This window comes from Pinus tabuliformis, chromosome 7 (assembly GCF_031772625.1).
Source record: "Pinus tabuliformis cultivar Carrire ecotype Pingquan chromosome 7, CPIR1, whole genome shotgun sequence".
Classification (NCBI taxonomy): domain Eukaryota; kingdom Viridiplantae; phylum Streptophyta; class Pinopsida; order Pinales; family Pinaceae; genus Pinus; species Pinus tabuliformis.
The window spans coordinates 1620962943-1620989720 of NC_142293.1; the positions used below are offsets into that span (position 1 = coordinate 1620962943).

At 33.6% G+C, this 26778-nt stretch overlaps 1 protein-coding gene across 1 annotated transcript; it reads right to left on the reverse strand.

Annotated features, from left to right (window-relative positions):
* Positions 1–1067: 1067 nt before the first annotated feature.
* LOC149254436 (late embryogenesis abundant protein D-34-like) lies at positions 1068–2439 on the reverse strand. The gene is made up of 3 exons (XM_089457034.1): positions 1933–2439; positions 1634–1834; positions 1068–1455 (listed from the first exon to the last, which is right to left on the reverse strand). Exons 1-3 carry the CDS (start codon positions 2338–2340, stop codon positions 1279–1281), a joined length of 786 nt encoding a protein of 261 aa, XP_089313160.1. The 5' UTR covers positions 2341–2439; the 3' UTR covers positions 1068–1278.
* Between the last annotated feature and the right edge of the window lie 24339 nt (positions 2440–26778).

The window sequence follows — 26778 nt, forward strand, 5'->3', positions numbered from 1 at the left end:
CTACAATCTACTTTGTAAGAGAGTTGAATAACTTTTACTCAATCTACTTTGTAAGAGAGCTAATTGAGAGTTAAATAACTTTTACCCAATCTAATAACTTTTACTCAATCTACTTTGTAAGAGAGCTAATTGAAAGTTAAATAACTTTTACCCAATCTAATAACTTTTACTCAATCTTAACTTTTACTCAATCTACTTTGTAAGAGAGCTAATTGAAAGTTAAATAACTTTTACCCACTCTAATAACTTTTACTCAATCTACTTTGTAAGAGAGCTAATTGAGCTAATTGAAAGTTAAATAACTTTTACCCAATCTAATAACTTTTACTCAATCTACTTTGTAAGAGAGTAGATTGAGAGTTAAATAACTTTAACCTTTGTAAATAATAACAAAGGATATTCAATTTTACTAAAAGTATTATTGAAATATTTCATTATTTTAAAAATTAAAACAATACAAAAAAATATTAATATTATTTTAAAAATTAAGGCATACCACAAAATTAAAGCATATCACAAAAAATATAGATATAATGCAAATAATATTTGCATATCGCGAAAACTTTTAATATTTTATTTTAGTATATTTTATTTTAATATGTTATATTAATATTATTTTCTGAAATATTTTAATATTAATTAAATATCATATGAATATTATTAATATTATTTTAAAATTAAAGCATACCACAAAAAATATATTAATATTATTTGCCTATCGCGAAAATTTTTTTATATTTTATTTTAATATATTACATTAATATTGTTTTTGAAATATTTTAATATTAATATAAATATAAATATTAATTACATATCACTAAAAAAATATGAATAGTATTATTGAAATATTTTAATATTAAATAAATAAGAAAAATATTAATATGGTTATTAAAACATTTTATTATTTTAAAAACTAAACCATACACACATATATGATTTTTAATATTTCTCTACCATCAAAATAGAATTCAAAATACAGCCATTTTAACTTTTGAAAATTCTCGATGAATTTTATTAAAAAAAATATCAAGAAAGCTTCCCAAAAACACGAAAACAATACAGGCAGGTATGAAAAACATAAACCTTATTACCGAGGAGCAATTACACGGTTCAAAATGGCGCCTATCGTGAGTTATTCCAATAGTCATAAACGGCACCTATCATTAGTTATTCGATTAAAGATTACCATTCGTACTACTTACACACTCCAAAGGCCATTACACACCAAGAAAATTTACACAAAGCCGTAAGAAAATCTCACAAATCCAGATATGCAGGTCATGCCCGAAACCCCATGCCACCCTGTTCATTGACCCTCGCGGCAGCCTCCATGGCATCACCGACGCCACCGGGATAAGCTTCCCCAGTCTCGGTGTGACTCGCTTCCAGTTCTTTGATCCTCCTCGCGTCCTCCGCTGTAACAGCCTTGTCCACAGGCAGGTCTTCGGTAGCAGTCTGCACCATTAAGAGAAAAATAAAAACTCAAAAAATAATCCCAATAATATATTAGAAGAGTGTAGATCAATTGTAAGTCTACATCATATTAAAGCAGAGTGTCGATTATTAGTGTAAAAGACTGTAGATTCGTTGCAAGTCTACATCATAGTAAAGCAGAGTGTATGGTGATAGTTACAGAAAGAACGTCTCCCAAGGTCGTTTTCATCGAGTACGGCAAGCGTGCATTAACATCTGCCGCCGCCTGCGCCGCCGAGGCCACGCCGCCTTTAGAGATCTCGCCAGTCCCAGTGGCTTGCCGCTCGGCTGCCTGGACTGCAACTGCATCGCTTAGTTCCACAGGCTTATCACCTGCTCTCATGGCAGCCGCCTCCAATGCCTGTCAACGAAAAATTAACCATACGTTGCCAATGAAATTCAATAAAGAGACGCTCAAATTAAAATAAGTCCAACACCACTCTAGCACGTGCCAGGTACCTCTCCGATGGTGACGTCCGCGGTAGCATCCGTGGGATAATCTGCGGGCGCCGGGCGGATGGCGGAGCGAATGGCCTGCCCGGCTACGTATTCCGTGGTGACGTTCACACCGGGCAGCTGAGCTTCGGCGACAGTGACACCCTGCTCACCCACAACGCTGTCTTCTGCCCGGCTGTTCAATAGGCCGGCGCTCTCGTTCATCTCGGCCGCCGCCTGCATGACTGCGGCGGCGCCTACCTTCAGTGTTTTGCCGAGCGCCCTCGTCTCGGCGCTTTGCATGAGAGCTGCGTCCTGCGGAGTGATGGCCTGCGCCGCCAGACTCCCGCTGACGTCGAATATGTCTCCATATGTTATGGGCTCCGGCAATTGATCTTGCGCTTCATCCCTTCTCGCCTGCCCCTGACTCATGATGATCCTCTCTTCACACCCCAGCGACTACAGCCTTAGGTATAACAAGTTACAGACACTCAGCTTGTAATCGTTTCAACTACTCTCACCGCCCTCACGACTTCTTGATTTTATATATAGTCACCAAGAATGATATCCGCTACGTCGTGGTGGCTCCTGTTAATGGATATACACGTTCGGTGCTGCCATGGCGAAGGCTCAGGCCAAAGCAATACTGTGCAGACACGAGTGTAGTCTACTGTTATTTGACGAGGTGACACGGGCTGCCATGTGTCATCTGCTTAATACACACCATTGTCGGTTAAGCATCCTTTCATTGTTTATTTTCCATGATACATCCTACCATGTCGATTCGGATTCGGATTCGGCCGAGCTCAAATTCAAAATGGACAGTTAAACGTTTGGGAGCCGTTCGATATTGTTCTAAAATTTTAGCGAAGAAATTAGATTTTAATGTTACTTATGTAATGATCCTTCTAAGGTTATGTCATAATTTAGCAAACTACCACATCGTAGGAGGAGGTTAAATATGAATTTAGATTATGGTGTAATTCCGATTATGCTTAAAATTTAGTACATCTTTTTAGGGTATGTTAAAGGCCTGGTTTATAATTTTATTTGGAAAGTTATTTTTGATTGAAATTTGGTTAAAAAAAAAATTGTTTTTTAATAGTGTTGGAAATAGATTGAGTGCTACCAAAAATTTCTGTTATCTAAAATTGTTATCACTGCAACACATATTTCTCAAAAGTTTTAAAATTTTCTCAAAATTTTTACTATTTTCTGAGCAAAATTGTAACCTCATTAGTCTACTCTTATGTTATAAATTTAGATCATAATACAATTATGTTATGAATTTAGATCTAATAATGTTTAAATATAAATTTAGATCATAATATAATTCTAATCATGTTTAAAATTTTATGTATTGATTGTAACATTTGTGATTAGAGAAATAGTTATTTCTTTATTTTTAATATAATTTTGAAATTCAAATTTCATGAAATTTAAATTTCAACTATGAAAATTGTTATTTTTAATATTCAAATTATTAATTTGAATTTAGATTTAGATTGAATTTGGTTGATTTTTTTTTAATATTATTTTTAAAAATTGTTTAACTAAAGTTTTAGGAGAAATTATATTTAAAATTATTTAATTTTTATTATTTTATGTTTTTTAGATTAGGTAGGAAAATCAATATCTTATTGCTTTCACATGGTTTTAATGTCTGTTAATATATGAATTTAGATCATGGTGTAATTGTAATCATGTTTAAAATTTTATGTAATTATTGAGATATGTGATTAAGTTTTGTGTGATCTTTGTTTGACTAGTGACTAGGCTCACTATCAACCAATTTTGCTCGTGGAACTTGATCAAAAATAGTTATTTCTTTAATTTTAGTAGATTTTTGGAATTTAAATTTCAAATTAATCATGAGTAAAAGGGTTTTCACTGAATTTTTATTTTCAATATGTAATTTTTTAATTTGAATTTAGTTGAGTTTTTTAATGGTTTAATTAATGTTTTAAGAAAATTTATATTTAAAATTATTTAATTTTTTTAATGTATTTTTAAGATTAGATAGGAAAATCCATGTCTTATTACTTTCCTACATTGTTTTAGGGTTTGTTAATAGATGAATTTAGATTATAATGTCATTTCTAACCATATTTAAAATTTTATGTAATTACTATGAGATTTGTGATGAGAGAAATAGTCATTTATTTTATGAGATTTGTGATGAGAGAAATAGTCATTTATTTAATTTTAATATAATGAGAGAAATAGTCATTTATTTAATTTTAATAGAATTTTGGAATTTAAATTTCATAATAGCAATGAGTATGAAGGTTTTTAATGAATTGTCATTTTCAATATTTTATTTTATTAATTTTTATTTAGATTGAATTTAATTGATTTTTTATTTTTTTTAATGAATTTATTTTATTTTATTAATTTTTATTTAGATTGAATTTAATTGATTTTTTATTTTTATTTTTATTTTTTTTAATGAATTTTTTAACTAAAATTTTAGGAAATTTTATATTTAAATTTATTTAATTTTTAATTTTTATATTTTTTTAGATTAAGTAGGAAAATTAATACCTTATTACTTTGGTACAATATTTTAAGGTATGTTAAATATGAATTTAGATTACGATGTAATTCTAATCATGTTTAAAATTTTATATAATTATTGTGATATTTATAATTAGAGAAATATTCATTTCTTTAATTTTAATAGAATTTTTGAATTTAAATTTGATAATAACAATGAGTCTTGTTATTTTTTATATTTAAATTATTATTTTTAATTTAGATTGAATTTAGTTGTTTTATTTTTTTTACCTTAATTAGTTTTGAATAAATTGTTATTTTTTATATTTAGGTTTATTAATTTTAATTTGTTATTTTTTATATTTAGGTTTATTAATTTTAATTTAGATTGAATTTGTTTGATTTATTTTTTTATTTTAATTTCTTTTTCTTTTTAATGAATTGTTCCACCAAAGTTTTAGAAATAATTGTATTTAAAATTATTTAACCGTTTTTTAGATTAGGCAGGAATTATTTTTAGGGTTTGTTAAATATAAATTTAGATCATGGTGTAATTCTAATCATGTTTAAAATTTTATGTAATCACTGTGAGATTTGTGATTAGAGAAATACATATTTCTTTAATTTTAATTTTAATTTTAATTTTAATATTAATAGAAGTTTGAAATTTAAATTTCATAATAATAATGAGTATGAAGGTTTTTAATAAATTGTTATTTTTAATATTTAATTTTATTAATTTAGATTGAACTTATTTGATTTATTTTTTTACTTTAGCTATTGTTTAATCCAATTTTTAGGAAAAATTGTATTTAAAATTATTTAATTTTTATATTTTTATGTTTTTTAGGTTGGAAAATCAATGTCTTATTGCCTTACTAAATGGTTTTAGGGTATGTTAAATATGAATTTAGATTATGTTAAATATGAATTTAGATTATGGTGTAATATGTAATTAGTGTGAAATTTGTTAGAGAAATAGTAGAATTATGGAATTTAAATTTTATAATAATAGTAAATATGAAGGTTTTTAATGAATTGTTATTTTTAATATTTTATTTTATTTTATTTAGTTATTTTGAAGATGGAGCATATTAAAGGGTGGTCAACAACTTATGATGTGATTAATCTAAAAGATATTATCAAAATCACTATAGATCATAAAAATTTAAGATCAAGTTTTATTTTTTTTATTTTAACTAATATTTAACCAAAATTTTAAGAAATTTTGTATTTAAAATTATTTAATTTTTAAATTTTATGTTTTTAATATTAGAGAAGAAAATCAATGTACTAGTATTTATTTTAATGTTTTTTTAGATTGGGTAGGGAATTCAATGTATTATTTCTCTCATACACCATTTTAGGGTATGCTAAATATGTATTTAGATCATGATGTAATTCTAACCATGTTTAAAATTTTAGATAATTACTTTTAGATTTGTGATTAGAGAAATGGTAATTTCTTAAATTTTAATATAATTTTGGAATTTAAGTTTCATAATAACAATGTGTATAAAGGTTCTGAATGAATTGTTACTTCTAATATTTTATTTTATTAGTTTTACTTTATATGGAATTTAGTTGATTTATTTTTTTATTTTAATTTTTATAAATTGTTTAATCAAAATTTTAGGAAAATTTGTATTTAAAATTATTTAATTTTTTTTTAGTGTTTTATAGATTAAGTAGGAAAATCAATGTCTTCTGTTCTAAGCGCATATTCTCTTGAAGCACTTTACATTAACTTAAGTCATGGGAGTGTGTGTATGGAAATGGATTATTTAGTTGACTAAGTATTAATTTCTTTCAATTATTTGAATATTAGTTGCTTTGAATTATTTTCATATGAATTATTTGAGTATTAGACACTTTGAATTATTTTAATATTTTGTATTGCTTAAGTTTAAAGGATGTATGATTGTCACACTAGTGCCTACATTAGTGAAATATTCACTATCAAAATGTGTTACAATGCTTGATGTCGAATTTTTTTTTTCACAGTCTCTTCCCAAAAATGTAACCAATTAGACTATTTAGTTGGAGGAGCAAAGACATACTAGAGAAAATGGAAACACTCTTATTACTAAGTAAGCACATTGATGCTATGCCACTATAAATTGCACCACCATAAATCATTCAATAATGCAAGTGTAAGTCATTCAAACTTTGTTTCTCTTTGTTCTCTATCAAAAAAACTTTATTCTATATCAAAATATTAAAGTTAAATTATGAAAAAAAAATCCAATCACTATTTATTTGGTATCATTTTCTCTATATATCCCGACTCAACTTCTCATCAAAACCACCCACAGTAAATACCTTTACATAATTAACCAATTGAATTGAATGAATTCATGATAGAAGAAAAACAAAAATTTCTTATATTTCTAAATTACTCGTCATGAATACCACCCCACTGATTGAGTTCCACAAGACAAGTGAATATCTCAGTAATACCGTAAATAGTTTTTGGAAGGAATTAAATCAAATTCCTTTACCCAACTTGAAGGTTATGTTCATGTTTAATTATAACACTTGTAGGAAATGCATTCATTAAGCACTGACTAAGGATATATATCAATAGGTTGATGGACATTAAGAAATACTTTTATTTCCTATGTATATTATCACTATCAACTATGAGGGGAGGGTTAAAGTAGAGAAATACTTGTGAAGTAGTTGATATGTGAGCGCCATCTGTTACAATCTTTGTTGTCTACCATTTGTCACAATGTATGTTGTCTACTTCACTCTAGCACCAAATTTTGAGGGATACACTAATAATTTATATTATTCTATAATGTAAGTGTTGATCATTGTGTATGTTTAAAGAATAAACAATATGTCTATGTTGAGTAAGAGACAAAAAGAGAAAAATTACCTTCTAATAATAAATCAAAATAACATGTACAATATCTATCTAGCTAATTTGAAAATAAAATGATTTGTTTATTATGAATCTCTTTGATGATTTTTGTCATGGCCCTTGTACTAATTGTTTTTATTTTCCCCATTATTGTTGAGAGAAAGAATTAAGGACAAAGATACTAGTTAAGAAAATAGGTCAAGAGAAAACAAAAGAGAAGAGAATAAAAAACATAAACAAAACATGAGATCTAAACTCCCTTGAAGAGAGATTTTTTAGATGTTGTCCCTCTACACAACAATATCCCATATTTATAGCATGGGATAGGTAATAGGTACAACAAATAACTATAAAACCCAATTACAAATGGATGAGAAGGACACCTTAGTGGGTTTAAAACTCACACTTACACTGGAAACCAACACTCTCTAGAAGAATAAATTATAACCCTCATGATTTGGAAGAATGCATAGAAATAATAATGCATTGGAATAATACATTTATCTCGTTAACTCTAATACTCCCCATTAATGGAGAAATGGATTCTCTTTAACACCTAACTTTCCTTAGTAATCCATTAGTTGATCTCTTCATCATTATGCTCTTCTCTGCGACACATGATCTTAAGAATCTCTTTATTAACAAAATCTATGTTTGGTCTAACCTATAATTTTGTCATACCTATAGGATACAAATATTACCAAGATGTTGACGTCTCGATAAGGAACAACCATCCATCAAAATGCATGGGTAACCGACAGCTAGTCTAGTAGGATGACGTTCATGTACATGGTTCTATGTGCACTGATATCAAATTCTTATTTTCTTAATTTGGGATTCATCCTTGAACTTTATTTTCTTCCTACGTAAAATTGATTATTGATGTTCATATAAAAAACAATCCATCGCACATTCCCCCCCTTTTATCAAAGACACTACTTCTCTCATTCCACATCAAGCTAGCATATGAGTACACCAACCATCCTCATACCTATTCAAATGGTCCATTCCACAAGTTGATGTCACATCCTATCTATACATAGGATGGATACACGCTACATGATTACTCTAATTCATGTAGGCCTAAATCAATAGGGCTTACAAAACACTTGGGAAAAATAAAACTTTTATAACTTGGATAAAAACATTTGGGATGTTGGGTACAACCAATCATGAACCCTTTACACAATAGCATCATATCATCTTAGGTATAAAATGTTACCATCACTCCTTTGTAGAAATTCATATGCCCAAATATATAATCCCATCTCAACTCCACACACTACTTGTAGCTTCTCCTTTATCTCTTTTGTAACACCCCCAGTTAGTTTGGTTTTATTTCTTTTTACAAATAAGTTAAAATTGTTAGCTAATTACCTCATGTAGAGGTTGACATATTTTTATGTTAGTTAAAGACCTAATTGAATTAGAAAGACTTTTTATTTAAATAAATGGTTAGTAGTAGCATCATATCATCTTATGTATAAAATGTTACCATCACTCCTTTGTAGAAATTCATATGCCCAAATATATAATCCCATCTCAACTCCACACACTACTTGTAGCTTCTCCTTTATCTCTTTTGTAACACCCCCAGTTAGTTTGGTTTTATTTCTTTTTACAAATAAGTTAAAATTGTTAGCTAATTACCTCATGTAGAGGTTGACATATTTTTATGTTAGTTAAAGACCTAATTGAATTAGAAAGACTTTTTATTTAAATAAATGGTTAGTAGTTAAAGGAATGCTTTTTGTTATATGAAAAGGGAAAACTCATGGATGACCACAAGAGTTCCTAACTTCTAGACAGTTGGAGAAAACAATTATTCCTTATCCTAAAGGATTTCTTTTAAAAAGGAAAATCTGGGGAGAAGGGGGGGAATTTTATGAAAAAGAAAGAAGTAATAACAGAGTTATGGGTTGAGGCAATACACTGCCCAAGAGTCAGGTTCATGAGTTGGTAAGGACTAGTGGAAGGCTCAAACCATATCACGATTGTGAGTTCAGGCTAGGTCAAGTGAGCCCCTGATGCCTTTAAATAATCTGGAAAGAAAACCTCTCCTCTGTACCTGTTGTCTGGAATTTGGGAGAGCTCGGGGGAGAATTGGTTGCAAAGACCATTCTTTTTGGAAGGGAGTTGTGGCCATTTCTGAGGATTTTTTCCCAGCAAATTTACAAAATACAGATAAGTACTAGAATTATCAAGATTGTATATTTTTCATAATGATTTCTAATGATAGAGTATAATGTTGTGAGTTATTACTCTGTTTAGATTGGTAATCATGACAAGGAAAAATTGAATATAAGTAGGAATCTCCTTGTTTGAAATTCCAGTGCAGTACTATATAGGTTAAAGATAATGTATTGTACTATTTCAATTTGAATTTAAATACAATAGTTACTTATGGTACAACTCGTACATTGTATCTCTTTTGTTGAAAGTTAAATGCAGTATCTACATATAATAGAATTTATACATTGTATTCTTCATTCAGAGATTTAAATGTGGTATTCACATTTGAAAGGTTCAGGCATTGTAATCTTCACCATGAATGCAAATGCAACAACTATTTGAGTAGGTTTATGTACAACATATCCTTTTAGCATTATGAGAATTTATTTTCAGCATTCTGAGAAAGGAAAATTACAGGAAGTGGACTAAATTAGTGAAATTAAACATTTTTTATAACCCTATTATTAACAGTAATGGTAAGAAGACACAAGAACAGTCCTTCACCATCGTCATGAAAATTATATTTACATGGAATATTAATCTTGGTCGTATTACGTCGGTAGGGTTTGATTTGAGAACCAAGATAGAAATAAATAAGTAATGTACTATGTTGTGCAAAACTATGTAACCCATAAAAAATCAGAAAAATTAGCAGGAGATAGTATAACCATAGCCAATCTATATGCGTAATCAAACAACATAAATGATTTATTGTAATAAATATGTAAGGTAGTTAAGTTGGTAGGAATTTCCATGATAATCGAGAGAACCGCTATTTAGGAATGGGTTAGTTCCAACGCTGAGGGTTGGCTCGTGGTAGAAATAGTGCCAGAACCTCTAATTCACTTTTAAAGCTATAAAGAGGAGAATTTGAACTAGATCTGGAGAACATCCTGTTACCAAACAATTTCACATGCAAAATTAAGCGAAACTCTTACCCATCTCTACAAAATGTTAAACAGTGCAAAAGGACAAAACCCCAATTACTCCTTTGATGAAATTTTTGTAGTTTATAAAGACAGTATACAAGAAAACGACTTCCATTAAGCTAAACATACTATCTGAAGGAAAATAGTGCAAGGCCAAGAGCTCATTCATAGTCCAAACGCTAATAGTCCAGGACAGATTTATAACTTAAAGAAAAGGGACTATATTATCCAAGCGAAACAATTATTAGGACTTTTAAACAGTCTTTACATTGAATTGTTAATAAACCCCAAAAATGAAGTAGGATTTCATATAAATATGACAACCCATGTTTCTTAACTAGGATATACAAAATTATGTTTTAGAAAATAAACCACAGACAGGTCATACTTCAAGGGATGTGTAGTCATAACCTAGAATAGAGCCAGTCAAGCAGAGGAGGCTGCAACATCTTCAAAAACCGATGGAAGTCATGCTACCAGAGCCACTTCTATAAGCATGACAGAGCTAAATTATTAACGGAAAGGGAAGGCAACTCAAAAGACAAAGACTCTAGCATTGCAAAATGCTTGAGTGTCTCACCTAGCAGGTTTGAAGAAACCCTGGAATGCACAGTGATGGAAGGAGCACAAAACACAACCGAACATGTAGACCATAAACAACAGTGATATTGCAACATAAGGGTGCCAAAGAACAGATGAAAACCCAAAACAAAGAACCAAAAGTTCCAGAGTGCGTCTGGGCCAGATGAAGAGGGAAATGAATGAAGTTTTGAAGGTGGGGGTAGATCTCGTTACCCTAACGGATCCAGAGAAGCTTAGAACCGTCTGATGCAAGGTTCGTAAATCAACGGTTGACATTCCTCCCAATGCGAACTCCAAGATCTATTGCCAGAGCACGAAGCTAGCTGGAGGTTTATCATCACATATGAGGTAGCGGTGGCACGTTAACAAGAAGTCTAGGTGGAGAGTATAGCAAGCTAGGACAATCAATTCTAAGTGGCAAGGTGGAGCGTCACGTTCCAACTATTATGAATGTCTCCATGCCTCGTTAACAGATATAGAAATTTAATATATGACTACCATACAAACAACCCATGGTATTATACATTCATGCCAAGTCAAGTCAAAAAAGTATATTAATTACTCATTGTGATATAGTACAAGAATTAATAACGATATATTTATTGATGCCAATAAAGTTATGTGACTACACATTCAATTATGGATATGTACCTTGTAAAACTAGTTAAATAATAATCTAAACTGAAGTATAACATAAGGGATGCATTGAAATGATACGTATAAGCCCTCTCTTCATGAATTGTGTGAATGCATAGATCTTACTCTTATTAAGGTATATAATTTTTTAATTTTTTTAAGGTGACATGTTACAAGTGGTATCAGATCCAGGTTTCAACACTGTGGCCTCAATGGATAATAAATATTAACAAATCATTTATTTTGCACAGAGGGGCACATAATATATGCAGAGGAACATTGTCTACACCATCAGGAAGGATGGCCTCTGGAACAAAATACACACCACATATCGGTGCCAACCCAGAGGTGTGCGTACAACTGGGAGAATGCCATCGCAATAACATTGATGCAATGTTATTAGAAACTATACAACAGCTCCGAACCGAAATGGAAAATTTACGAGCCAATTATGAAAGACTAAGACTTGAACAAGAAAGGATCCTAAAGAGCCTTTCTGATAAAAAAAATCAAATGCATCCAACTCCTAGTCCTGAAGATGAAAACAATAATGAGGAACACCAACAAAAAGCAGAAAAAATTGGATTGGATGGAAGCCAAATGAATAAGGAGGAAGGATCAGAAAACATCATAGGTGGAAAAGGGAGTAAAAGACAAAAAACTGAGCTACAGGGGGAGTTTAAAAAAATTAAACCACCTACGTTCGATGGAGAAAAGGAGGAATTTGTAGAAGCCTCGCTAATAAACATGAACAAGTATTTCCAAATATATTAATACGAAGACAACTTAAAGACTAGACTAGCAATTTTCCAATTACAGGGAAAAGCCACTTGAGGAAGTCAAAATGGTTTAGGGAGTAGATGAACAAGCAGTTTCATGGGAGCAATTCCAAAAACATTTCAAAGATAGATATCTCACTAAACAATTTTATGATGAAAAGGAAAAAGAATTCCATGACCTTAGATTGGGACAACAAACTATGGATGATTTTGTGACAAAATTCACATCGCTACTAAGATATGTACCCTATATACGGGAGGAAAAAGCCAAGGTGCAATGTTTTGTTAGCAGCTTACTAGCTTTTATGAAAGAGAGAATAGAATTTGACAGCCCAAAAACTATGGACGAAGCCATAAGAAAGGCCAAAATATGCTATCAACAAATGAAGCAGAAAGGAGAAGGTAGCAAAGGCTGGGTAGCTAAAAAAGGAAAGAAAATGCATCTAATTTTAAGAATCCCAAATCTAGAGAAAAATCAAATGAAGCCAAGGCAACCTAGTGAGAGTCGATCCACTGAAGCATCCGATAAACCAGAGAGTAGTCAGTAGCAAAATCCACCATTGCAATGTTGGGGTTTTTGGGAACCCTATTATTACAAACACTTCCCCCAACGTGCTAGAGCCAAGAAAGTAGAAAATGTTCAGGAGGCCTCCATAGTTGGAGATTTGACTAGAAGCATTCCCCGAATAAATTTAGGTTTAGAGGACAACCAAGCCTAATATCAACCTTCCATGGTAGAATTTGAAGGTAAAATTTTTAATCATTGTGTATCCATTCTGATTGACCCAGGAGCAACTTTGAGTTATGTTAGCCCTAAGATAGTTGAGTTATGTCATTTGAACTCTACTAAATTTAAAACTCCATGGTTAGTACAGCTCGCCACTAGGGCCAAGCGTAGGGTATTAGTTAAGGTAGAAAAATGCTTATTAGAAAAATTTGGATAACCAGTAAGGGTAAATTTAAACATGTTATCTTTAGGATCTTATGATGTACTCATTGGAATGGATTGGTTAGAAAAACTTTGGTCAGTGGTTAATTTAAAAGATAAGACTATTAGTTACCTTTTTGAAGAGGGTGCTAGAAAAGAAATTTAGGGAATTCAAAGAGTTGTTAAGTTGCGTCCAAATATTGCCAATCAGTTAAGTAAATGTATTCGGAAAGGCTGCCAATTGTATGCTGTCCAAGTAGGTTATACAAACTCCAAGGGTAAAACTGCTACTTTAAGGTACATACCTATTATCTAGGAATTTGGAGTTGTATTTCCTGAAGAAATATCGGGCTTACCACCCAAAAGAGATATTGATTTCACTATAGAATTAATACCAGGGGGCATCCCTGTATCAAAATCCCCTTACCGAATGAGTGTACCCGAGTTAACCGAACTCAAAATGCAATTGCAAGAGCTATTGGATAAGGGCTACATTCACCCAAGTGTGTCACCTTGGGGGGAACCTATGTTGTTCATAAGAGAAAAGGATGGTATGCAGTGGATATGCTTCAATTAGTGATAGCTTAATAGGTTAACTGTTAAGAATAAGTACCCTTTACCAAGAATTGATGATCTGTTTGATCAAGTTAAAGGAGCCACCATATTTTCTAAAATTGATCTGCGATCTGGGTACCATCAGATTAGGATAAAAGATGAAGATATTTGTAAAACAACATTTAGAACACGTTATGGGCATTATGAGTTTATTGTGCTACCATTCAAACTCACCAATGCTCCAGCAACTTTTATGAGTCTAATGAATGGTATTTTTCATCCGTATTTGGATAAATTTGTTTTAATTTTTATTGATGATATACTGATTTATTCTATAAGTTCGGAAGAACAAAAAGAACACCTCCGGATAGTGCTACAAGTATTGCAAAAGAATCATTTATACACTAAATACAGAAAATGTGATTTTTATAAAGATTGGATTCAGTACTTGGGACACATTATCTATGTTGAAGGTATAGTTGTGGATCCTGAAAAAATTAGAACTATCATGGATTGGTTAGTACCAAAAAGTGTGATGGATATCTGATCCTTTATGAGCCTGAATGGTTATATCGAAGATTCATAAAGGGATTCTCAAAAAATTCATATCCTATCACCTCCTTGCGGAAAAAAGGAAGAGATTTCTGCTGGACAACTGAATGTCAACATAGTTTTGAACTCCTAAAACAATTGTTAACCATCGCCTTGGTACTTAAGGTAGCTGATCCTGATTAGGAGTTTATAGTTTGTACGGATGCATGTCAGGAGGGGGTTGGTGGTGTATTAATGCAATAGGGGAGTGTGATAGCTTATGAATCATGCAAACTAAAATATCATGAGTAGAGATATTATGCTTATGACTTGGAATTGACAGCTATGGTACACGCCTTGAAAATGTGGCGACATTACTTGTTAGGGAAAAGATTTATCCTAATGATATATCATAGTATCTTGACGAGTTTCTTCAAGTAACCTAATATGAATGCTCTACAAGCAAGGTGGAAAACCTTCCTAATTGAATTTAATTTTGATATCAAACACCTGAAGGAAAAGGAAAATTGAGTAGACGATGCTTTTAGTAGGAAGTTTCATCACCTATATGAAGTGTCATTTAGTAAAATAGAAAGAAACTTTGTAAATCAAGTTCGAGAAGCTATTATAAAATACCATGAATTCAAATTCCTTTGGTAGCAAGCTAACCAAATGATAGACTCAGGAAGACAAGGTGACTATGGAATAAATGTAGGCTAGTTGTTGACTTTCACAGGAAGAGTACATGTGCCAAATCAAAAATCCATTAAGAAATATATGTTAGATGAATTTCACAGAAGTCCATATATGGCACATCCAGGCTATCAAAATTTGTTCTCTACAATTAAAAAGGGTTATTTTTGGCCAGGAATGAGAAGACAGATTGTGGAATACTTAGCCAAATTCCCAGAATGTCAGTAGGTTAAAGTAGAGCACCAACACCCAACTGGACTGCTTCACCCACTTCGCATTCCTGAATAGAAATGGGATACAATTACATCAGATTTCATAACGGGCTTACCTAGATCCTGGAAGCAAAATGATTCCATCATGGTAGTGGTGGATAAACTAAGTAAAACAACCCATTTTATTCTTGTTAAATCTACTTATAAAACTATAGAAATTGATGATATATTTATGAAGGAGATCTTTAGACTGCATGGGTTGCCTAAAGTAGTAATATCCAACAAAGATGTTAAGTTCACCTCTACATTTTGGAAAGCTTTATTTGTTGGTTTGGGAACTCAAATTCAGTTTAGCACTACTTATCACCCACAGACGGATGGGCAGACTGAACGAGTAAACCAAGTGTTAGAAGACATGTTATGGATGTATGTGATGCAACAACCTACAAAATGGGAAGAGTATCTCCACTTAGTGGAATTTTCATACAACAAAAACTATCATGAATCCCTCAAAATGAGTCCATTCGAGGTGTTGTATGGGAAGAAGTGTAGGACACCAGTGAACTGGAGTAGTCTTGAGGATAAACTAATTCTAGGACCTGATATGCTGGTAGAAATGGAGCAAGCAGTTAAGAGAGTGTGACAAAATTTAAAAGCTACCCAAGATAGGAAGAAATCTTATGCTGATAAAAAGAGAACCTATAGAGAGTTTGGTGTGGGTGATCATGTATATGTAAGAGTAAAGCCTAGAAAAAGTTTCTTAAAATGGGGGCGTTGTGCGAAGCTAGCTCCTCGCTATTGTGGACCTTTCCAGATTCTGGAAAGGATAGGGCCAATAGCTTACCAACTTGCTCTGTCAGGCCACCTATGAATTCATAATGTGTTTCATGTGTCACTACTAAAAAGATATATTTATGACCCCAGGAATATCATTAATTGGCAGGATGTGCAGGTAAAGAAAGCCTTGGAAATATTTGTTTCTATTTAGCTTTTAGATCATTTAATTTATATGAATAATAATAAGTACATGATGAATGTCCAGGTAGAACCAGATGGATAATTCCTGGAAGAGCCCTTGTGTATTCTAGAATGGAGAGAAATAATGCTCCAGAAGCGAGCTATCATCCAAGTTAAAGTGCAATGGAAGCACTTTAGCCTAGAGGAAGCTACTTGGGAAGATGAAAGCTTTACGCAACAAGCTTATCCTACCTTTCATTAAGATTGGGAGAACACCGAGGACGGTGTTTCACATAAGGGGGGGGACATGTAACACCCCTAGTTACTTTGGTTTTATTTCTTTTTACAAACAAGTTAAAATTGTTAATTAATTACCTCATGTAGAGGTTGACATATTTTTAGGTTAGTTAAAGACCTAATTGAAATGGAAATACTTTTTATTTAAATGAAATGGTTAGTGGTTAAAAGAATTATTTTTGTTATTTGAAGAGGGAAAACTCATGGATTACCGCAAGAGTTCCTAACTTCCATACAGTTGGAGAAAATAGTTATTCCTTTTCCCAAAGGATTTCTTTTAAAAAGGAAAATCCGGGGAGAAGGGGGGGCTTGGCAATTTTCTGAAAAAGACAAAAGTAATAATAAAGTTATGGGTTGAGGAAATAGGCTGCCCAAGAGCCAGGTTCCTGAGCTAGTAAGGACCAGTGGAAGGCTTGATCCCTATCACGATTGTAAGTTCAGGCTGGGTCAAGTGAGACCCTGATGCCTTTAAATTATCTGGAAAGAAAACCTCTCCAATGTACCTATTGTCTGGAAGTTGGGAGAGCTCGAGGGGAGAACTAGTTGTAAATACCATTCTCGTTAGAAGGGATGTGTGGCCATTTATGAGGAGTTTTTCCCAGCAAATTTACAAAATGCAGATAAGTACTCGAACTATCATGATTGTAGATTTTTCATAATGATTTCTAATGATATAGTATAATGTTGTGAGTTATTACTCTGTTTAGATTGGTAATCATGACAAGGAAAAAATGAATATAAGTAGGAATATCCTTGTTTGAAATTCCAGTGTAGTACCTATATAGGTTAAAGATAATGTATTGTCCTCTTTCACTCTGAATTTTAAATACAGTAGTTACATATGGTAGAACCCATATGTTGTATCTCTTATGTTGAAACTTAAATGTGGTATCTACATATGAAAGAATTTATACACCATATTCTTCATTCAGAGATTTAAATGCGGTATTCACCTTTGAAAGTTTCAGGCATTGTAATCTTCAACCTGAACTCAAATGCAACAACTATTTGAGTAGGTTTATGTACAACATATCTTTTTAGCATTCTGAGAATTTCTTTTCAGCATTATGAGAAAGGAAAATTACAGGAAGTGGACTAAAGTAGTGAAATTAAACATTGTTGATAACCCTATTGTTAACAGTAATAATAAGAAGACACGAGAACAGTCTTTCACCATCGTCATCAAACTTATATTTACAGGGAATATTAATCTTGGTCATATTACCTCAGTAGGGTGCCCTTTGAGAACCAAGCTAGAAATAAAGAACTAATGTATTATGTTGTGCGAAACTATGTAACCCATAATAAATAAGAAAAGTTAGCAGGATATGGTATAACCATAGCCTATCTCTATGCATAAGAAAACAACATAAATGATTTATTCTAATAAATATGTAAGGTAGTTAAGATAGTAGGAATTGCCATGATAATTGAGAGAACCGCTATTTAGGAATGGGTTAGTTCCAACGCCGAGGGTTGGCCTGTGGTCGGAACAGTCCCAAAACCTCTAATTCACTTTTAAAGCCAGAAAGAGGATCATTTGAACTAGAACAGAAGAATACCCTGTTACTAAACAATTTCACATGAAAAATTAAGTGAAACTCTTAGCCATCTCTGCAAAATGTTAAACAATGAAAAAAGACAAAACCCCAATTACTCATTTGATGAAATTTTTGTAGTATGTAAAGATAGTATACAAGAAAATGACTTCCGTTAAGCTAAACATACTAGCCGGAGGAAAATGGCGCAAGGCCAAGAGTTCATTCATAGTCCAGGTGCTAATAGTCCAGGAAAAATTTATAACTTAAAGAAAAGGGATTATATTATCTAAGAGAAATAATTATCAAGCTTTTTAAACAGTCTTTACATTGAATCGATAATAAACCCAAAAAATGAAGTAGGATTTATAATAAATATGACAACCCATGTGTCTTAAATGGGAGATACAAAATTGTGTTTCGTAAAATAAACCGCAGATAGGTCATCCTTCAAGGGATGTGGAGTAATAGCCTTGATCAAAACTGATCGAGAAAAGGAGGCTCCAACATCTTCAGAAACCGAAGGAATCCATGCTACCAGAGCCACTTCTACAGGAATGACAGAGCTTGATTATTAACAGAAAAGGAAGATAACACAAAAGATAAAGATTGTGGAATTGCAGAATGCTTGAGTGTCTCACCTAGAAGGTTTGAAGAAACCCTGGAATGTACAAAGATGGCGGTCAAATCCTTCTGGGAGCACAAAACACATTCGATCATGTAGACCATAAACAATAGTGTTCTTGCAGCATAAAGGTGCCAAAGAATAGATGAAAACCCAAAACAAAGAACCAAAAGTTGCAGAGTGTGCGGGCCAGGCAACGAGGGAAATGAATGAAGTGCCGAAGGTGGGGGTAGATCTCGTTACCATAACAGATCTAGAGAAGCTCAGAACCGTTTGATGCAAGGTCTATAAATCAACAGTGGACATTCCTCTTAATGCAAACTCCAAAATTTACTGCCAGAGCACAAGGCTAGATGGAGGTTTAACATCACACACAGGGTAGAGGTAGCATGTTGACAACAAGTCCAGGTGTAGAGTACAGCAAGCTAAGACAAACAATTCTAAGTGCCAAGGTGGAGCACCACATTCCAACTATTATGAATGCCTCCATGCCTCATTAACATATATAGAAATTTAATATATGACTACCATACAAACAACCCATGGTATTATACATTCATGCCAATCCACACCAGAAAAGTATATTAATACCTCACTGTGATATAGTACAAGAATTAATAATGATATATTTATTGATGCCAATAAAGTTATGTGACTACACATTCAATTATGGATAGGTACCTTGTAAAAATAGTTAAATAATAATCTAAACTGAAGCATAACATAAGGGATACACTGAAATGATACGTATAACCCCTCTTCATGAATTGCATGAATGCATAGATCTTACTCTTATTAAGGTATATAATTTTTTTTTTCATGGTGACATGTTACATCTTTACTCATATTTGACTTACTTGTCTTTCCCTTTACAAATTGATTAGATTTATTAAATATATCCATTCCATAATATACCTATTTTTAAGTCTTTAATATGTATTTTTTCCAATACTTAACTTGCACACACATTTTCTACTACCATGATTGCAATATCGTTCCTACTTGTGCACTTGATTTGTTGCAATGCTACATGCAAATGACTCACGTGTTATCAGTGTTTCTACTTACACGAACTTGATAGTTCCATTAGTTGTTTGAAATTCATAACCAATTTCTTCATTTCTTGGCCTTACATATATTTGTATGGCCTTCTAGACTCACCATGACCATTTTTTCCTAAACCTTTCCCATCAAAACTTATTTTATTCAAAGTTTATAACCAATTCCTTTTTATGTGTGTTTTAAAAATAATTTAGTTCATCATCTTTAGTAAGAGATCCATCTTTAGAGATATCACTAAGATCACCTCATAACACAAGAGACACATCAACATTGTTATCATCAACCAAATCACAAGTATCACATGAACTATCAAATTTATGAATCAAGTCACTTGTATCACAAATTACATCACACATTATTTCCTCTTGTTTTGATTGTTTAACTTCATTCACACAATGCATTTCCTTTTATAATAAATATTTTTACAATGACTCTATCAATCTATCATTTGATCTTGAATTTTGAAAATATCACTTATCCATTGATCAAGTGATACCAACGTTTCATCCAATATGTTGATGCAATGTGTAGTGAATTCATGATATATTTTTGTATCTCATGATCTCAATTGTGCCTTTGCCCATTATCCTTGCAAATAATCGTCAAAATTTTGTTGTAGCACATCAATTTCATGGTTAGAATTTTGAATTATTTCTCCTCCTTCACCCATGTTTTTAAATCCCCACTTGTCAAGAATGAACAAACAAATAGGGTATAGGGATTATATAGAGTAATTTTACCTTCCAACTCCACAACTATTTATCCGATGGTGGACTGACTAACACCCTCCACACCATGTCTTCTATTGATATATCTTCATGGGAAACAAACATCGAACACTAAAAACTTTCTCTAATCCCATCGTGTCATGGTGCACATCATAATATCCGTATCCAACACACTTATAACATAATGGAAATAACTTCTAAATTTTAAAAACTCCCTTTCATTTACCATATATAAACATTGTTTTTTTTTTTTCAAGTATGACATTTTTCAAATGTTTCATTTAAATTAAAAATATATTTCCACCTACTATCGTCATTCTTATACCTTTTTTTGTGGATCAAATCACAACATTCTCATGCAAAACTTACATTTATCTCATATTTCGCACCATCGGTTGAAGCATAGGAATACAAGCGAGCTCTCTTCAAGTGGAATGAAGACAAATTTATCATCACAATTGTCAATTTCATAATGAAATCCAAGATGAATTATGATTCTCATAGCTCTAATCTTAGACGAATAAACTTCCCAATTATGGTGTGTGCTATAGCCCAACATAGGACCCCTTTTGATTTCAAATTTGTAATTTATCTGACTAGCCACAACAAAAGATAAACCAAGGATGGGGATTGTTAGCTTGAAAAATTAGTAATAGTTTAAAGTTATTGCAGCATAAGTGGGAGAAGCATGGGATTTTCTCATAATTTGTTTTCAATCGGCATCTCAAATAAAATGTCAATATTTTTAATGAATTGGACCAAGTACGAATACAACCATATAAAATCTATATTATTTAATACATATTATTTTCCCTGATTTTGGATTCCAACTTCAGTAGAAACAAGCATCTCCATCTCATTATCAACTTAATTATATGGAATTGGTCTTGGAAACCTAAATTTGAAAATTTACACAACACTCTTGATCAAGATTGAAAATGAAAATTAGAATGTTGCATCTAACAAAATCAAGTATATAAAATGCTCATACACAAGTCTTGGAATAGGTGGTTTCCAATCCACTACATGAAGGGTCCATGCCTTAAATTGTTCCTAAAAAAGATGATGTGAAGCTGGAATCATTTGTACAAATGTGAAATATCATCAACGACATATTTCTCTAATATGACTTTATGTGCTAGGAAAAAACATACTTTGAATGCAAGAATCTAAAATTAGTAGCAAAATAAATCACGACTAAGCATTCTTAGTGATCTCTCATTCCACACAATTATCTAAATTTTGGATGTGTTCTATTTAATCCAGATATCTACTTCACATACATTTGCAAGAGAAATATAATAGAGGAAAGTATTTCCTCATGACCTATTCCTCCAACTACTCAACATGCAGGATTTTATGCCTCCTCCCCCTACAAAACCCTACCAACACACTCTTGCTTTGATTTTGAAAAATTTCAAGTGTGATCATATTTGATCTACACAGGCCTTGGATCTACTCTCTATATTAAATCTCTATAGGAGATCAATATTTTGATCTAGTCCTTTGAATTTCTCATCACCCATAGACACCCAAGTATTAATCTCTTATATTGACCTCTAAAATAGGATTCGATTTACTAAAACTTCAAACTTTAGGCATAAGAGGTGTTATATCTTTTACATGGACTCCTTCTTCATGGTTCCTTGAGGCCTCACACCATCGGCTCTGAGACCTTAGGCTCTAATAGCAAATTGAAAAATAAAAAACAAAACATGATAGCCAAACTCTCTTGAAGAGAGATCTATTAGATGTTGTCCCTCTACACAACAATATCCCATATTATAGTAATGGGATACGAACAATACATAACAATAAAAACCAATTAGAACTAGATGAGAAGGGCACATGAGTAGGTTTAAAACTCACACTTAAATTGGAAAATAACACTCTCTAGAAGAATACATTGGAACACTAATGGTTTAGAAGAAGGCATTGAAACATTAATTAATTGGAACAATACATTTTTCTCATTAACTCTAACAAAGAGATAGATATAGAGACCCTAAATTTCTACTGGAAAATACACCTCACAAATGACTTCCCTTGAATAGGTAAAAGGATAAGATATAGAATTGAACCACCATGGATTGAGGAAGTTATTCAAAATCAAAACATGCTCGAGACTCTAAAGTATTTTAGATCCACTCTAAGATCAATAGTAAGCTATGAAGATACACAACACAGTGCCATGGTTGTACCCACTACAAAATGGAGGGAAGAATGTAGTTCATGTAGCAAATGGAGGAAGCAACTAGAATGAGAAGATCCCACTTGAATTACTATGAGGTCATGGAAATATAATAAATAGTCTAGAAAGAAAAATTATCATGATCTGACTTTGTAAATTTGATATGCCAACAGTCACAATAAATTTGTTTAAGTAATATCTATTAATTTTATAATGGTAGTGCATAACAAAAAATGAAAGAAGATTATGTATCAAAATGAGTTTTTTCTTCAACAAGAAAAAACATAAATACCTTCATTAAAAAGATAAGTTTACATATTTTTCATACAAAACTCCATAATACACTACATAAGAGAACCCCAAGGAGTGAAAACTCAAAATATGAGCTATGCTTTGTTGTAGCGGTTGCAACACCCTCCAAAATTTTGGCCTGCATCCAAATTTTGGAGACTTCCATGGTTTTTCCCCTTGATGGTAGCAAACACTCAGGCTCATCCCATGAGCTCTTGTTGAGTTTTTACACCCTTTTTGCTTGATCAACCACCAATCTTCTTTTGGCATGTTGATTGCTATGTCATGTTTGCAAGCTTGTTCTGGTGATTTTGAAGGTTCGTCTTTGTTTGCATGGGTTGTTTTCACTCTGTGAACATTGGTCGTACTCACACACAAATTTGCATGCACTGTCGCGCAAGTGTCGTCACGGTAATTTGAAGACATATCTCAAGTGTCGCACTTTTCACTCTTAACCTTTGAGTTAGTATCACTTACCACATGTTTGTCTTGTTGGTTTGAGGTGTCTTATCATCGAGTCGTGCTAAGTGTGTGATCACAATGTCATGTATGCACAAGTACACTTGCTTTCACACTTAGTCATTTTTCCTAAAAATCTGTCAACCGGACAACCCTCCTTCAACCAGACCCCGATCTCAATGACCTTGCTCTACTGCCAAAAACTGCGCAGAGCTTGAGGTTGTCCTACAGGGCAGCCTACACTGTGAAATCCTGGAAGAAAGTCAGACGAATGTCTCCCAGAACTACACAAAAGTTGTCCTAGAACCCATTCCAGTCTGCACTTCCCGCAAGATCATCCATCACACCTCCCTCTAGTCAACCAGAAAAACTAACTTGAGCTTTGACCCAAAGCTGCATTGATCTCCAAAACTATGTAGAACTTTTCCAGCCAACCAGCCTTGCACTGCCTACAGAAAATGCACAGACATGTGGGACAGACCTCTATTTCCTGTCACTCCACTATCTTGGGAAATTGTGCATATATGACAGGAAGGCCCCCTACTGGCCCACTCTGCTCTCCCTCAGAAAATTACACAGTTTTTACTATCACCTGCCCTGCTGCCCTGCTTTAATATCAGCCTAGAAACTATGCATTTATGTCTGGGAGCCCCCGCTTCCTGTCTCAGACTATCTCCCAAAATTGCGCAGTTTTGACCAGTAACTCCTATAGCCTAATCCCATCGTCCTCTAGAAAATTGTGGAAATTTTCTGCCAGTGCTTCTTGTTGCCCACATTGCCTTCCCCAAATAAAATGCGTAGATTCCCAGCTGGACCCCTGGATGACCTGCCCAATCCTCACCTTGAAAAATGTGCAGAATGTCCTAGCAGTTCCCTGACACCTTGCTTGGTCTTCCTCCCAGAAACTACATAATTTTTCCTCCCAATTGGGTCTTGCCTTGCAATTATCACTATCGTCCCAGATTACACAAATCTGCCTCCCAGTGACATCTACACATTTTTTCTTGACAGTGCTCCGGAACCAAGCATCTCGGCCTGAGCTATGCTCTACTCAATTTCAATGCCTTGTCCCTCTCCCAGTCAACTGTCCAAACCAAAAACAATGCATCATGTTAGATTAGGAGATTTCTAGATTTGATGTCGTCTCATCATGAGTGATTGAAGGAACAAGTACATCGATGAAACATGGCATGATGACGAATAGGATGAAGTGGAACGCATGCTAGAAGACTTGCTCACAATTGAATGAACACACAAAGCACATCGAGCAGTGAGCGAAAGGGACACACACATATGCACCATCAAGCAAAAACCAAGACCATTGAATACCCCGTGCACTTTTCCATGCGGAGGTGAAGACATGTTATACCGAGAGCACACCATCACTCAGAAGCACAACAGCTCGACACGGACACCACAGTCAGCTAGTACATTTCAGTAGTTTCATGTTGAGTTGTGGCATGGGTTGTCTCGGCCACATCACTACTATGGTTCATACTTGTTGTAATCAAATGTAATGTAGTGTGAAAGTCTAAGAGATGCATGTATGGAGTTAAAGAGTCATGTAAGTTAAGTCACAAGAAGTCAAAACAGTCATGAGGGAAGTTGAAGAGTCACAAGGGTTAGTTATCCCCCCTTGGTTATATATACCCCCTCATTGTATGAGCAAAGGAATTTTCACCTTGGCTCCTCCCACATAGCCTTGAGAGTCTATAGTCTATCCTTTGAGGAGCGAGGAGTGGCTCCAATGTTCGACTACTGGGACTAGTGATGTATGGTGTACATATGTGTCTTGGAAATTTTTCTTAATTCAAAAAGCCTGTCTCAGACCAGAATGTTTTCACGCATGTTTTGTATCCGTTTGTAAGACTATTCTTTAAACATTTGTAATGAATGTTTGCTTAACCTGTACTAAGATAGTTGAACTACTTCAGTTATTTTAGTACTTACATTGTTGAAGATGTGTTGTATTGTTTATCACTGTTGTCTCGTCTGTGTGGACTACTCCATCATACATTAGACAGACCATCCTTGTGTTTTCTTGGTTTTAACCACTGTCACCCCCATGTGGAGTACTTCACTGGATGATGTACGTGTTTTCCCTTGAACTTCGATTTCCCCGACTGTCGCATCCATTGTGGACTATTCCACTAGATACTAGACAAAACCTTGTTGTTCGTGTGTGTTTCTTCCTGGGTTGGGACTATTCCCTCTCATCAAGAGGCTCACTTCACTCTCCCCTTTTGATAGTAAGAGAACCTGAACATAGAGTTACATTACGCACTCACCAGGCATACTCACCTCACTTTCTTGAAGTTACAATCATAACACTCTCATGTGTTGAACAATAATATCTATGGAAAATCTCTAAGCTAATGGCAACCGGGCCATCGTACTAGATGGGACTTCTACACCAAACAGTGTGAGGTCTAGTTGGGACTTCATACCAAGGAAATCCCATGAATGTTGGCAGGTCCAACACCGTCAACATTTCTGGCACTAGAAGAAGGCCTGCCAATGGTTTATGGTTGAATGTCCTCTCAACCCCATGTATCCATCATCTAGTCAAGGCAGTAACAAGAACTCCCTCTCTCCCACATGAAACTCTGAATTTGGTTACTCCTCACCTCCTAGACCCAAACACAAAATTTCATATCATCACCTTCGTGTTTTCTGTCTCGTCACCCGTCAGTTTTCCAAAGTTTTTGGACTGATTCCAGGAGTACACAATCTTCCCTCTTCATAGAGGAAGCAAAATACTACACCCATAGGAGTGGTAGTCTCGTCTGTTGAAGAAGTAATCCTCTCCACTCTTGAAGAGATGGCAGAAGCTATTGAGAATGAAGACGAAAATCTTGTTTTCTAGAAGGAGAAGAAGTTAACAATGTACTTTTGGGCTTAGGTTCTGACAGAGGTAGTGGAAGGGAAGGTAGTGGAGGAGGCAAAGGTGGAGACGAACCAACAGATTCGAAGGTTGAACCATCTGATTCAGAAGAACAGGAGGAGTATGATGAAGAGGAAAATATGGTGATCCAAATCTGGAATGGATGACACAGGGCCCATTGAAACTCCAAGGTGTCTTGCATAAAATGCCAAGACATGCAGAGAAGTTGTTAATGAAGTATGACCCTGACAGATTAGTGAAGGCAGAAGACCATCTAGACACGTTCTACCTACATTTGGAGACACTTGAGGTACATTACGATGATGTTGCATGTACACTGTTTCCATGTACCTTGGATGGTAGAGCAGTTGTATGGTACCATAGCCTTCCTATCAA

Excerpts from the sequence above, each read along its gene's own strand:
- LOC149254436 (XM_089457034.1), bottom strand. The coding sequence starts at position 2,340 with ATGAGTCAGGGGCAGGCGAGAAGGGATGAAGCGCAAGATCAATTGCCG. Across the intron at positions 1,835-1,932 it reads CGGACGTCACCATCGGAGAG|GCATTGGAGGCGGCTGCCAT; the intron begins GTACCTGGCACG and ends TTTCGTTGACAG. Across the intron at positions 1,456-1,633 it reads CCTTGGGAGACGTTCTTTCT|ACTGCTACCGAAGACCTGCC; the intron begins GTAACTATCACC and ends TTAATGGTGCAG.